General features: G+C 44.8%; 1 protein-coding gene across 2 annotated transcripts in view; it reads right to left on the reverse strand.

Annotated features, from left to right (window-relative positions):
* DOT1L (DOT1 like histone lysine methyltransferase) overlaps window positions 1–15,466 on the reverse strand; it is a 235,074-nt gene that overhangs the window by 176,331 nt on the left and 43,277 nt on the right. For both annotated transcript variants that reach the window (XM_078671100.1, XM_078671099.1), the window contains exon 2: window positions 10,379–10,422. In XM_078671100.1, the coding sequence (XP_078527226.1) occupies window positions 10,379–10,422 (44 nt within the window). The remainder of the gene's footprint in view (window positions 1–10,378; window positions 10,423–15,466) is intronic.

Genomic DNA, 15,466 nt, shown 5'->3' on the forward strand with positions numbered 1-15,466 from the left:
TACATGCTGTGTCTCACACAAATCATGCTGTAGGGACAGCCCAGTCCACATTAGCTTTTTCGTTTGCATTTTTTAAATCTATGCGAGTGGTGATTATTTCTGTTAAGGGTCTTCCAGAGCCTGCATGTCTGAAAGGAAAAACAGCAGCTATCAATGCGCATTCTTCTGAATAGGAGGATGATGAACAGAAGGACAGTCTGGACCTGCGGTTCCTCCTTTGAGCCTTAGTTTGGACTTCAATGAGAGTTCTTTCGAATGGGGAAGTGATGAACAGTAAGTCCATTCTCGATCTGAGGTTCCTGTATTGTGCCTCAGTTTGGACTGCAATGCACAGATCTTTGAAAGCACGGGTTCGCTACAAAGCATTGAAACTAGCCATCTGCATGCCTGAGAAGGTAATCACCACAGCAGAGAAAGCAGGGCAAGATTGGAGTCAGCCTGTAACTTCCGACTAATAGTGATAGGTCAGAATGTCTACTAGACAAATACAGCAGACCTGAAACACTGAGGTCCAAAAATCAGTGACTAAAATATTTAGAAGGTACTTGGATATAATAAGTAAGTATAAAATTACTGATCCCAACTCTACAGCTGCATACCTTAAAAATATATGTACCTTCAAGTTAGGTATATGTGAAGTCTAGTGAACCTGTAGTTATATATATATATATATATATATATATATATACACATAATACATATACACACACACACACACACACACACACGCACACGCACACACACTTCGATTCCCAATACTTTGGTTCTCGATACTTAGGCCTCAATATTTTGGCCAATGGCACTTTGCAATCAATATTTTGGTGATGAACAGATTAGAACAAAGATGGCACAACAGACATTTTGTTTTTCCATTTTCGTGGTCCGCCTTTGAAAAGAAGCAATTTTATTATCACTGAACGAAGGTGAAGTTTAGGTGTAGGTTAAACAATGCCTCATTTTAAATGATAAATTAAAATTCTCCAGTATTGGGGTGTCTTTCATAGATTCACATGCCTGAATCATTCCCCGTCATTGGAGTGGGAGTCCCACGGTACATAAAAAAGCAATAATATGCAATAATAACCAATAAGCCTTCGTAATGAACAACCAGGAAGTAAAGTAGCCCTAAGCAACAAGAGCAAAAACTTCCACACTCAGGACTATCCTAGTCATTTTGTATAGTCCAAACTGTAGCCAATCAGGTGACAGCACCCACCAGAATGTTCTCCCCAGAGGCTCAGGCTCTCAGATTTTCTACCGCACGTCGTGTGAAGGGAGTTTCCCTGAGCTCTGCTCAGTACTTCACTTTTCTGACTGGATTTCTTCATCCAAGATGTCTTCTACTAAAAAATCTATCTTCAGGCCTTGTGAATCCTGTGCAAAGCTTCCGCTTTTTAAAGAAGATCCCCACAAAAAGTGCATCAACTGCCTTTATCCTGATCATGAGGTGAGAAGTGTAAAATCTGCAGGACCTTCCTTCCCTCAAAAGACCCTCAGAGACAGGGAAGGACGCCTTCTTCTGTGGCTACAGAAGATTAAAGACCAGGACAACCCCCTTTCTGAAGTGGGAAGTGTGGCTTAAGGGTCATCTGTATCCTCAAGAAAGAGGATGGCTGAGGATGATCTATCTTCCACTGGGGCTAAGGTGTTGAGGAAAGCTCAGCCCTCCAAGGGCTCTAGCTTGCCTTCTGCAAAAAAAGGTTCTTCACCTTCTGGATCTTAATCGGTATCGCCCCCTAAAAGGACTGGAAAGTCTTTGGCATCTAAGAGGCTTCCTGAGAAGGTTTTTCCTCAGAAGAAGAAGTCTACGCTGTCGACGGTTCCATCGTCGTCGATTATCATCGTCGACGCCACTTCAACGTTGACAGTCACCTTCTCATCTCCTAAGCCTAAGATGATAATGTCGTCAGCCTCTTCACCGTCGACGCTGGTCTCTGTTGTGGGAAGACCTATTTCGTCGACAAAGATAATGCCCTCCATCGTCGATTACTAAAGGAAGTAGGATTCCGTCAACGAGTGCTCCGTCGACGAAGACTGGCACGACGTCAACCACCCCACCGTCGACGTATACTACCCCGTCGACGAAAATTGGCTCGACGTCGACGACCCCACCGCCGACGAAGATCCCACCATCGACGAAGACTGCCTCATCGATGGAGACATCATCGACGAAGGATGCCTCGTCGTCGAAAGCATCGTAGACGAAGATTACACCATCACTTAAGCTGACTGTCTCGTCGACACCATCTGCGTCGACGACGGCACCGTCGATGAAAAAAACATCGACACCACTTTTATCGACGTGTACAGCACTACAAGTATGGTCTTCCACACCATCAACCACATCTTTTGCCCAACCGATTTCATCACCTTCTCTGCTTGAGAGACGAGGTTCATCATTACAAACTCTATCACCACTTAAGTTGCCTGACCAATTGTTGGATTCAGATGATGATGAAGAGCAATCAGATTTAGACGACAGATTCCGCACAGCTACTAGTCCATCTGAATTGCTTATTAAATATCAAGGAGGATCCAGAGGAGGAACAGTTCTCTGAATCTGTATGTCAAGCTCCTACCACGGTGCCCTCAGCACAAATGCCTTTGGCCCTTCTTAATAATTTACAATACATGTTACACGATTACCATCGTCGTTTTCCTCCATCGGAGTCGGCGGCATCTCTCCCATCCACTCCGATGCCTCAGGCCTCTACATCCACGTTCAGATCTCCAAGACCACCTTCTGCAACACCATCTCATCATTCTCAGGAAGCGAACACCACGGATGAGGATAGAGAGGAAGGAGAGGTGGATGACAAATCTAGTCTGTGGGAGTGGGATGACTACCAAATTCAGACACCGTCACCTTCGGCTCCAGCTGCGGCTAATTTGCCTTTAGTAGACATCGGCGGTTTCCATCTCCTCATGGAAAGAGCGACTAAAAGATTCCTGATCCTGATGGAAACAAAGAAAGACAAGTACTTTCTTTATGATTTTAAAGATCAGCTGCGTCGGCAAGTCAAAACTATTCCCATCATTGACTTCATATGGAAAGAGGGTTTAAAAATGATGGCTACACCCAATTCCCTTCTGGCTGTATTGCCTCCTTTAGATAAAAAGTACAAGGCATCAGACAATTCTCCTGCATGCCTAATAGGGCAACCTAAGGCTGATTCAGTCGTTGCTCTGGCGGCGCAAAGACCGGCCAGGAACCCCCCTTCACCTATTTCGGCTCCACCTGATGGAGTTCAAACGCCTGCCATCTCTATCGGGAAGAAGGTCTCCACGATGGCAGCAACCACTGTAAGAGCCGCGAACTCCCTAGCGATATTAGGGAGATACGACAGGCAAATGTGGTCCGATATCTCCTCCTACGTCGACATGCTACCAGAACCGGCGAAAACTGAAGCATCTACAGGTTTTAGACAGCTAGCGGGTTCGGCTGTAAAGAAAGACAAGTACTTTCTTTATGATTTTAAAGATCAGCTGCGTCGGCAAGTCAAAACTATTCCCATCATTGACTTCATATGGAAAGAGGGTTTAAAAATGATGGCTACACCCAATTCCCTTCTGGCTGTATTGCCCCCTTTAGATAAAAAGTACAAGGCATCAGACAATTCTCCTGCATGCCTAATAGGGCAACCTAAGGCTGATTCAGTCGTTGCTCTGGCGGCGCAAAGACCGGCCAGGAACCCCCCTTCACCTATTTCGGCTCCACCTGATAGAGATGGCAGGCGTTTGAACTCCATCGGGAAGAAGGTCTCCACGATGGCAGCAACCACTGTAAGAGCCGCGAACTCCCTAGCGATATTAGGGAGATACGACAGGCAAATGTGGTCCGACATCTCCTCCTACGTCAACATGCTACCAGAACCGGCGAAAACTGAAGCATCTACAGGTTTTAGACAGCTAGCGGGTTCGGCTGTGCTGAGGAGACAGGGATGTCTAAAGTTCACATCGTTTTGCCAGGAAGTCCAGACCTAGATAGTCGCCATGCCTTTTGATGGAGAGTTTCTTTTTGGCCAGCATGTTGACGAGGCCCTACAGGCTATTAAAAAGGACACTGAAACGGCGAGATCTTTGGGCAGTCTGCATTTTCGCAAGTCGTCCTTTCGAGGGGCAAAAGGGCGTGGATCCTCATCTAACAGAGGAAATTACAATCAACAAAAGTCATATCACACCTCTCATTCAAAGCAGAGGTACCAGCCCTACAAACAACAATCTTACGGACAGCGGGGTAACTCTTACACGCAGTCCAGAACGAAGTCCTCCTACCGCGGAAGAGATTCCAATAAAAAACTGTGAGACATACCACCTGCCACCATCTCTGCCCTCCCCCCAGTCAAAAGTTGGAGGAAAACTATCCCGATTCTACTCGAACTGGTCCACAATTAATACAGACAAGTGGGTCCTGGATATAGTGGCCAGAGGACACAATTTAGAACTTGTGAAAATTCCCCCAAATTCTCCTCCCAAGGGCCCGCCTCCAGCTCATATCAACGAGTTGTTCACCCAAATACAATCTATGATACAGAAGGGAGCGATCGAAAAAGTTCCTTACTTACAAAGGGGAACAGGTTTTTACTCAAGATTTTTCTTCATAAGGAAAAAAAAAATCGTGAGAATGGCGTCCCATCCTCGACCTGCGCGCCCTCAACAAATACTTAAAGAAGTTGACCTTCCGAATGTTAACACTTCAAGAAATACTCCAGCTTCTTTCTATGAGGGATCACATGGCCACCCTCGACCTTCAAGACGCTTATTTTCATGTGCTGATCCTCCCCAAGCACAGAAAATCCTTATGATTCAGAGTGGCTGCCAGGGATTTTCAGTTCAAAGTTCTCCCCTTTGGACTTCGTTCAGTGCCCCGTGTTTTCACGAAGGTTATAGCGGTGGCAGCACATCTTCGCTTAGAGGGCATTCACATCTTCCCATACTTGGACAATTGCCTTATCAAGGCCAGTTCTTTCACAGAAGCAAGCGCACATGTTCAAAGGTGCCTGTCTCAGTTCCAGTCTCTGGGTCTCTCCATAAACTTAGAAAAATCCCATCTCATTCCGTCTCAAAGAAAGTCTTTCTTGAGAGCCACACTGGACACCCATCTTGCTCAGGCATTCGTCTCAAAAGAAAGAAAACACAAGATCTGCAAGATGGCTCGCCTATTGCAACAAAAAGAGTACGTTTCCGTTCGGATGTTCAAATCTTTCCCTGGGATGATCTCATCCTGCATCCCTCTGGTTCCCAACTGTCGTCTCAGAATGAGACCTTTACAAGAGGAACTCGACCTCCAATGGTTGTAGGTTTTGGGGTCGTTCGATGACATTATCCGCATAACTCCTCGTATGAGAGAAGTCTTTCAATGGTGGACTCAAAGGAAAAATTAGCAAGAGGGATGTGCATTCCTGGCGGAAGTGCCAAATGTTACCATCACCACGGATGCTTCCCTCGAAGGATGGGGTGCGCACCTTCAGGGAATGACGGTCAACGGAAAGTGGAATGTGCAACAAAGGAAGTGGCACATGAATCTCCTAGAGCTGCGAGCCATTTTCTTGGCCTTGAAATCCTTTCGAACAGTCATTCAAGGATCCTCGGTTCTAATTCGGACAGACAATACAAAAAGTATGCATTACTGTGGACCGGGCTTGTGGATCAGGGATGAGAGATACACCAGATTGTCGAGGTAAAGATGGTTTTATTGGAATCACACGTTTTGACTTTAATATCAAAGTCCTCCTGGTTCTGAACGTAAGTCTTTCCTTGGCAAATTGACTTGGATCCGTTTTGGCGATCTGTTTGTTTCCTGCTTGTAGTTATTCGCTTCAAGGTCTGGTCTGTAAGGCGACTTCCCGGGCTCCGGTTTCCCATGCAAAAGAAGACCAACAGAGAGGGTGCCGTTAGTTCCAATGTCGTCTGGGGGATTGCACCTCGGGCCGGGTGTAGTGAGACTGGGGATCACCGGTGACAACGTGCATCTAGCTGAAGTCAGTGGTGTGAGTCGGGTTTACAGACAGTGAGGAACAAACGCGGGGTAATGGAAACGATAGGAAGGGAAAAACGAGGGAGAATGAACATGGGGCTATTTACGCTATTCACACACGCTTGCTTCCCACCCAAGCCGCCATACGCCGCCGTACCTGGGACAGCCACACTCCTCCCTCGGGAGCGTGGCACGGCGGCTCACGGGGTCGTTGGCCTCCTGGCTCTCCGTGGGACTCTTCTCCTCCACTTCCTCCTGGATGTTCTTCGGGAATCCTTCGTACTCCTTCGCTGAAAACTCCAACCCGCTCCCCAACGCCGCTCCTCGCCTTCTCCTCCGGGGTGATGTCACACGCCACAAACAACACTTCCTGTGGTTTATCCAATCCGGCGTTGCTGACGTTTACAGAAGGAGTGTTCTCCTCCTCAGTGAACGCCCAATTAAAGGCGCCGTGTTCCTCTTCCTCAAGTCCGTCCTGTCTTGGATCCCAGGGGTCCGTCTGCAATAAAGGAGGCATTACGTGGTCAGTTCCGGGTTTCCACCACTCCTCGTTTCCGCTTAGTCTCACCTCGTTACAATTACTTAAACAAACAGGGCGGTACAAAACCGGCCCTTCTCTCCCAGCAGGCCCAGGAGATTTGGGATTGGGCTCTGGATCACAAGATAAATCTTTCAGCGGTTCATGTTCCGGGGAATTCCAATGTACTAGCGGATTCTCTCAGCAGATCTGCAATATCCAATCACAAATGGGAGATCCATCAACTGACGCTGGACCGAGTCTTTCGGGAGTGGGGTCACCCCGATCTGGACCTGTTTGCAACAATTCAGAACCGCAAATGCCCACACTTTGCAAGCTGGCTTCCCCACAAGGACTCATGCAGAGATGCGCTTTCGATGAACTGGTCTCAGATATATGCATACGCCTTTCCTCCAATTCTGTTGGTTCCCAGAGTCATCCTCAAAATGAAGAGACAGCCGTGTCGCCTCATCCTCATTGCTCCCAGATGGCCTCGCCAATACTGGTTCACCGAACTTCTCCTCCTTTTGAAGTGCGATCCCATTCTGTTTCCACCAATACCAAACTTTCTGACAATCCAAGGGGGTCAAGTGTGTCACCCGGATCCAGCCTCCTCGAAATTAGCAGCTTGGCTCCTCAACACATTGAGTTTGCACATTTACATATACCTGCGGATTGTCAAGAGGTTTTAGCCAATGCTAGAGCACCTGCCACAATTAAGACATACAAACTCAAATGGAAGAGATTCTGTGCCTGGTGTCACTCTGTCAATTTACATCCAATTCATGCCCAGCCAGAACATTTGGCTAGATCGGGTTTATCTCGTTCCACGTTGAAAGTATTCTTGGCAGCCATATCAAGGTTCCCTCAGGATGGCTCTAACTCTCTTTATTCTGCTAGAATAATTTAGCAATTTTTTAGAGGACTCTTCCGAATGTTTCCTCTTATTAGACGTCCACCTCCATCCTGTATTTAAATGTGGTGCCCGCTCAGCTCATGCGTCACGCCTTTGAACCTATTCATAAAGTAGATCTCAAGTTCCTTTCGTGGAAGGTTTCTCTACTTTTAGCGCTGACGTCAGCAAGAAGGGTCAGCGACATTCAGGCGTTCACGATTGAGTCTCCTTTTTTACAATTCACTTCAAATTCAGTGGTGCTTCGTACCAATCCAAGCTTCATGCCTAAGGTTCCTTCAGACTTTCATCTTAATGAACCAGTAATTCCAAAGTAAAGACATTTTTTCCAAATCCGCAAACAGCGGCAGAAATAACTTTGCATTCCCTCGACATCAGGAGATGTCTCAAGTTCTATCTCCAACGGACTGCAACAATGCGGAAAACAGATCAGCTATTCGTAGCATATGGAAGGCTACCGTCAAGGTTACGCTGTATCCAAACAGACTATAGCCCGTTGGATGTCCTCAACGATTAGTCTGTGTCATCAACAGGCGGGAAGGCCTCTATGCCAAGAGCACATTCTACAAGAGCTGTCTCTTCTTCCACCGCTCTCTTTGCTGGTGTGCCTCTTCATCAGATCTGCAGAGCGGCAACTTGGTCCAGCAGGCACACGTTTACCAAACACAACTGTTTGGATGCTGCAAGTGATGCAGATACTTCAGTGGGACGAGCAGTTCTCCGCAATCTTTTCAAATAAGGTGAGCCTATGTTCTCCCTCCTCCACTATGCTCTTTTTAGACGCCTATTCTTACATGTTATTCCCTTTTGCCCAGTATGCATTTGTCAGCACTATTGTATTTATATACGTTTGAGATTCTGCTCATGCTGCATTGAGGTGCATGTTTCCATATATACTGTGATACAAAGCGCATCTAACGAGCATTATGGTTTGTCCTGTTATCTACTCTGATTCAGGCATGTGAATCTATGAAAGACACCCCAATACTGGAGAAGAACAATAGTTACTTACCTGTAATCTGTGGTTCTCCAGTATTGGTGTCTTTCATAGATTCACATGCACCCGCCCACCTCCCCTCAGAGGCTCCTTAGGCGATTATGTTGGCTTCACTCCTGTGTGAGAAAATCTGAGAGCCTGAGCCTCTGGGGAGAACATTCTGGTGGGTGCTGTCGCCTGATTGGCTGCAGTTTGGACTATACAAAATGACTAGAATAGTCATGAGTGTGGAACTTTTTGCTCTTGTAGCTTAGGGCTACTTTACTTCCGGGTTGTTCATTACTAAGGCGTATTGGTTATTATTACATATTATTGCTTTTTTATATACCGTTGGACTTCCACTCCGACGACGGGGAATGATTCAGGCATGTGAATCTATGAAAGACACCAATACTGGAGAACTACAGATTTCAGGTAAGTAACTACTGTTCTTCTTACACTTCACAATGAAATGTGAGAACTTGGTGGCATTCCGTTTGATGTCAGATGATCCTTTATTGCAGTACTCATGCAAATGTAGTCTTTTGGGGAGCATGAATTCAGAGTGCACTTATAGTCTTCGCTGCATGCTTTACTCAAACTCTTCTTGGAAATCTGTTATTTCCAGGTGGACAGCTTCATGGTATGTAAACCATCTGGAGAATCCCTTCTGCACCAGATCAGCTACTCTATTACCCCGCTCTTTGACGAAAGACTTAAACATGCCACAAGGGAAACTAAATGAGATCTGAAGCAGACACTTCCAGTCCGGTTAACACTACGGCTTTCAATTGGTTTTCCATGTTGGCGTAAATTTACCTTGGGAGTTGTTGACTTTTGAGTTGCAATGAAGTGCAATCTATTGGAGGAGATGGGATGATAGCATTGTAAACGTGCAAACGCGTGCTGCAATACAGGAAATCTATACTAGGATTCGAACAATAATATACATGTTAAAAAAATAAAGTGTGCACTTCCAAGGTGAAGACAAGGCAAGAGGTGTACAATCCAATATCTTTGATGAATTGAAACAGGGTAAACAGACTCTCCTGCAGAGGGGTGGTCCTCGAGCAGAAGGATATGAGAAAGTTTGAGAGGGGGTGTAGAGTTTGTGAGCTTTGGGGAATTCCATATGGTAGTACTGCTCAAGGAAACAGAAAACTCCTGTTTTGATTTTATCCTAGTGCAGTATTGCGTCTCCGTTCCAGGTTGTGGGTCGTAATAGAGAATAACTTCAGAAAACCACAATTTTTGCCCTGTTCTAAAGCTACAAAACTCAGTCTACTGCAATTTCTCTCTGGCAAATTTTCACCAGATTTTACCTGGTACAAAAAGTGCAAATTAATGTGTCAGTTCTCCATGACATACAAGCACAACTTGTAACCTCAATTCGGGCGCAACAATATTAACAGTCCCCTTTTGATCAGGAAGCCAAGAAGGGTTTGTAGTATTAAACTCAGTTCTAACATGGGCCAACAGAACTAATCTAGCTGATGTGATCAGGTCACAATCTTCAGAAACTCAGACAGAGAAATAAATTGAATGTAACATGTAAAATGAGATCCCTATGAACCAAACACAGAGCCTTCCAAAAAATCCATTTAACAAGGAACTTTACTAACAAATCAAGGCACGAGCAAAGCCGTGGCATGGATCGGTTTTGGAAAAACCCCACTTCAATTATTTTTAGAGACAGTCACTTTGAAGAGCCCTTTGTCAGCCAAGGAGAGGCATCTCTCAAACAAATTTATTTAAAGGACCTATTCTACTCTCCTCTTAAGCCAACAGTTGTGTTTTAAGAATCCCTCGAGTCCCAAAAAGCTGGACAGGCTGCTAACACTCAATAACGAAGATATTATTTGTTGCGCCACACTTTGAAGTCTAACACAGCAGTTTGATTTTTGTCATAACAACTACAGTTTTTTAACACACAAAGGGCAAAAAAGTGGACACAGTTTCTGTCTGGCAGCACAGCACAGAGAAATATACACTCACCGAATAGTTTCAATGATTTCGTTAGCAGCATCATGATGTTTATCCTAGAAATTGAGAGAGAAAGAACGCAGTTAAATTCCAGAGCACTTGAAGAACATACCATTTATGTCACTTAACCCCATTCTGTGCATGTCACAGATAGGCAAGGGCATGAGAGAAGCACTGTTGACACTTAAACTTGTAAAGCAAATAAACGACCTACTTTGATCAGACCTAGTAACATGGTGATATGCTAATTAAAATGTATTTTCAGTGTTTACAATTCAGAAAAGGAACCTTTTTTCTTATTCTAGATAGTGGAATTGGCCATGACTAACAATGTTGACTAAACATCTACTTTATCCACGCCCTGGATGCTCATATGATGGAGGATAAAAGAACTTGGCATGAAGGACAAAACCGAGGGCGGATACCAAATTCTTCCTATTTGGCAAAGCAAAGATCTATCTCTGCTAGACAGAAGACCAGCTTCAACAGTGACAACTAATTCCATAGCAAACTTTGCTGATATTAGAAAATGTGAAGCGTGTAACATTAAAATGAGGTGATGTCTGCTAATTAAAAGTAGTTTTATGCCTATATGAAACTTGCAAACTGGAAGCACGATTTGAATAGTACAGCCGGTTCCACATAAATGAAGCAGAGTTGGTGTTTGCAAGTAGTTCACTGCAAGGAAGAATAAAGATTTAACTACAATACTGCCAGCATCTGAGAAATACAATGCTAGTAATAATGTGAGCACAGGAAATATTCGAATGACGCTACCACATGGAGAACAGATGAATACTTGTAGATTCACCAGGAGTTGCGAGTTTAGCATTTCTGCCAAAGATGAGCACAACTGCTTGGACAGACGCCGCAGAATTGGTGAGAAACAGAACCATAACAACACAATCACCCATCGCATTACACAAAGCGCGAGAAGGTTGCACTCCCTAAACACACATCTTCAAGTAGGCCAGCTCATAGGCCAATCATTTCAGTTTCAACTAGGCTCCTTGTCCTGAATGACCAATACCTGTGCACCAGACGGGCAGTTGCACAAAAACAATTCACTGCAGATCTTTCTCGCCCGGTGCGCTCCACCCAGCAAAAGGATGAGCGGCAGTCCAAGGCAAAAAGTAGCCAATGCCTTGGAAAGCTAAGATGCTGGACTGTGTTTGACACTTTACAAAATTTGACTGCAGGCACCATGAAGAGCCTAGTAGGGGCCCGACAATACAGAGGTGGCCCCCTGCACTTTAAAGGATAGCAAAGGCATCCCAGCTTACAGGAAAGTGAATATCCAATACACCAAGAAAGCACAATAGGCTCAATACACTAGAATGCGGATGTAACTTGTTGCAAAGTAGCTTTCTCCCACGTAGGCAGATGGGAAACAACTACACTGTGTGTAGGGCGTGATGCCATAGACTTGGTTGTTGCATCGTGCTGTAAACTACATGTGGTGCTTTTGCCCAATCCATGGGTGCTTATTTCATCAACAAAGGATAAACGACAAAGTCTGTGTTGGCATGCTGGACCTCAAACCTGTAACCAGCAGATTGCACAAAGTGCAACAGAAGGAGTTACATTAACATACAGGCTGTAGGAAAGTGCCCCCTTTTGACACGGTCATTCCCACGTTTTGCCTGGTATTTGATGTCATTTTGCCTGGAAGTGCACTTAGTTTCTGATATCCAGGTCGCTGGTGCCAGATTTATTTCCCAAAACTGTACAATCGCTTCCCGCAATTGGCAATACCTTAAGAACTCTCCATAAGCGTCTAGTAAATGGTACTCCTGGTACCAAGGGCACTAAAGGAGGGTCTCTCAGGGCTGCAGCATGAATTGTGCCACCCCTAATGGCCCCTCAAACATATTCAAGGCTGCCACTGCAGGCTGAGAGTTTTGGTACAGACCCATGTGAAAACACTACATGACACACAATTATTTATTTATTTGCTAGTTTTATATAGCGCTAGCTAGACCCGAAGGTATCAGAGTGCTTGACAACAGTAAATGTTCACATCAAAGATACAGAGCATCCGAGTGAGAGCGCTTCACAACAGTAAATGCCCACAACATGGATAACAAAAATAGTAGACGTTTATTATAGTGCTAGCTAGACCCGAAGGCATCAGAGCGCTGATGGTATGGCCTTAGCCACATCACCTGATATCCTAGCGCTATGCCTGGTCTCCAGCACCATAATCGGAGTTAGTTACGAACCCTCACATGGCACATACATGTAAATGCAACATCTGCATTCTCACACCAAAGATTGCTTGCCTCCATCATGAGCACGCTGCTATGCCAGCCTTCTTCTTAGACACTTAGAAAACATCAATGATCCGCCTTGACTTTATTTCCGTCCAGTCAGCTGTGAGACATCCCTATGTGCCATATTCCCTGACACTGCATGTTGCATTTGAAAGTCACCCCTACAGCAGGCCTTATGTGAGGGCACATGTGCATGAGTAGATATGCCCCTGTGCTGGTCAGTTTCATTACTGCAAGTGAACTAAGAAGCCATTTTAAAACATTTACTGGACACTGGTGAAAATGTTTCCCAGTTACATGATGGCTTCACTGAAAATAGGAAGGTTTTGGAATCAAACATCCTGTATTCATAAACCCACACTGATTCCAATGTGGGATATTTTAATACATGCACCCAGAGGGCACTTTAGATGTTCCCCCTGAAAACCTACCAGCCCCTGGTGTGTTGGCTGACTGCTTTCTACCAGTCTGCCACCAGAGACGTGTCCGACTCCCAAGGGTGAGAGCCTTTGCTCTCAGGAAGTCAGAAACAAAGCCTGCTTGGGAAGAGGGAGTTCACACTCCCTCCCATAGGATGACCTGATGATTAGCCTCCCAAGACTGGGAAGCTTCAAAGAAGCTACCGCCTTTAGAATGAGAGTCTGGCTTCTCTCACAGGAAAGGCAGCCAACCCCCTTTGTCCCGAACCTTCTGGCACCTGCACAGGTGGGACTCTCTGAAAAGCCTAAGGCTACTCGCCCACACTACCCCCTAGAAAGCGCCCACACTACCCCCTAGAGCAAGCCCCAATCGACTCATAAGGAAACCCCTGGACTCTCTGCAGGATACATCTCATTTTGATAATCTAAGAGTCAGCTTCCAACAAAGGACATACCCAAGTGTCAAGGAGTATAGGTAGTTCAGCCTAGATATCAGTCCATGAGTTACTTTGTGCCAGGGAGAGGTTAAAGGGAATTCTCCTGATAAGGAGACTCCAAAGGCAGTGCAGCTTTGCGAGTTACATAGGCTTTTTGGAAAAGCGTAAGGTTTAACAAAATCATTTTACCAACCACCAGCAAGAGTATCTGTGCGAGCAACTCTGCTCAGTTAAAACCTCTACAAAAGAGGGCTGTCAGATGGCACGATTTGGTACTTTGCATGAGTAAAGAGCTACGACAAGATAAAAAAAAAAGATGAAGGGAAGATGCCCGGATGGATTCTTACATAATTAATAAATAAGGGAATTAATAGATGTTTTCTATTTGCAGTGTACGCCGATTGTTACTTTTAACTGTACAGAAGGTAATGAATTAAACCTAATTCTGAAGGAATAGTCGGGTGTTATGGTTTGATAGAGGATATTTGGAGCTCCGTATTAGGGCTGCACTAATAAAAATACTTAATTGGTAAAGTTACTGGTGGGAGTGGGAAGCCTCCTTAAAGCGACTTGAAGCCGAGAGATCGAAATATTACTTCCCTGCGTGCCTCATTGAATGTCAAGCCTTATTCTGAGCGGTTACAGCTCAGGGGTTAGTAGGCTCCAGTCTACTATCACTGAAAGAAATAACTAGGAGCATTTCTCAGGTACACACTATCAGAGTGCACAACTCTTGCAGGTCTAACGAAAAAAAGGTAAATTGTATGATGGATGTAGCCCAGGATTTAAACAAATGTCATGTAAATCTAGGACCCCTGGCTCCAACGAATACTTTGACTTTGTGTTTTCCTAATTGAAATGAGCCGTCTCTGGGTGAGGAGCATCCGGCAAATTATCTCACTCTCTAGCCTTCAATTTTTAGGCGCCCTGGACCATAGCTTCCGGGTTTGGGACGTACAGGATGAAAAATGCCCCGCGTAAAGCTACCCTTAGGACTAAATGGAGTTTCCTGTACGAAACTCTGCACAATAAACTGCACTCTAATCCACAATGGCTGCAACTGGAGTTTACTACATTTTGGATTGATGCGCGTTTTCTAGTACAGATCTAAAAACAATGGTTCAAACAGCACCGTTTATTAAAAACTGCAGCCTTCTGATAAAATAATGTGACACTTCAATGATGCTTTAGTAACAGGAAATACACAACCTTATTTATCAGCACAGTTGGAAATTATCAAAACTAAGCTACTTCTGTAATTTGTTTTAAAGTATTCAAAGGCTTGACGGTGGATCTCCACTGAACACAGTAGCTTGCTCGAACATTACCAAGAATTAAAAAACAGGGCAAACAAAATATTGTTTAGTGCACAAGAAAGTAAACGCATAAATATCGACGTATTAGTCCTACCTTACATTAGATGCAGAATGCAAAACAGGCTATTTAACTGCAAGGCTACTCATCCAGTCTCGTCAATTCTTCGAAATAGAGGACAAGCGCAGATTACTACATTTATCACAATTAAAAGCACTGACAGTGTACATCTGGATTAGACAAACCCTGGAGTAAGTTTGAGCAGGCACAGACATCCATGCTGTTTTTCCAAGCTCACTTGCTTCTGACAAGAATGCTTGTTGAGACCATTGCCAATACGCCTGACTGCACGCTACAAGTCACAAACAACCAGTACATTCCTGTGAATTCTATCACAAGGCTACTCTACCAACTTTGAAGCAATCCAGGTCGACAACTCAAGAATTGAACTGGCTTTCACTGGAAGACAGGAAAAAATGCTAGACAGATGTATGCACAGCCATACCAGCTGAAGACAAGGAAACACTGGAAACCTTACTGACTATGGAAGAGGGTTATGGTGCAATTAGCAGTCTCCCCTCTGGTAAGGCAGTTGGTCCAGACCAGATCCCACTGGAATTGAAACAAGCATTGGAAATGCAATAGGTCTCGCAGCAT

The sequence above is a fragment of the Lissotriton helveticus genome, chromosome 12 (genome assembly GCF_964261635.1).
Source record: "Lissotriton helveticus chromosome 12, aLisHel1.1, whole genome shotgun sequence".
Taxonomy (NCBI): Eukaryota; Metazoa; Chordata; class Amphibia; order Caudata; family Salamandridae; genus Lissotriton; species Lissotriton helveticus.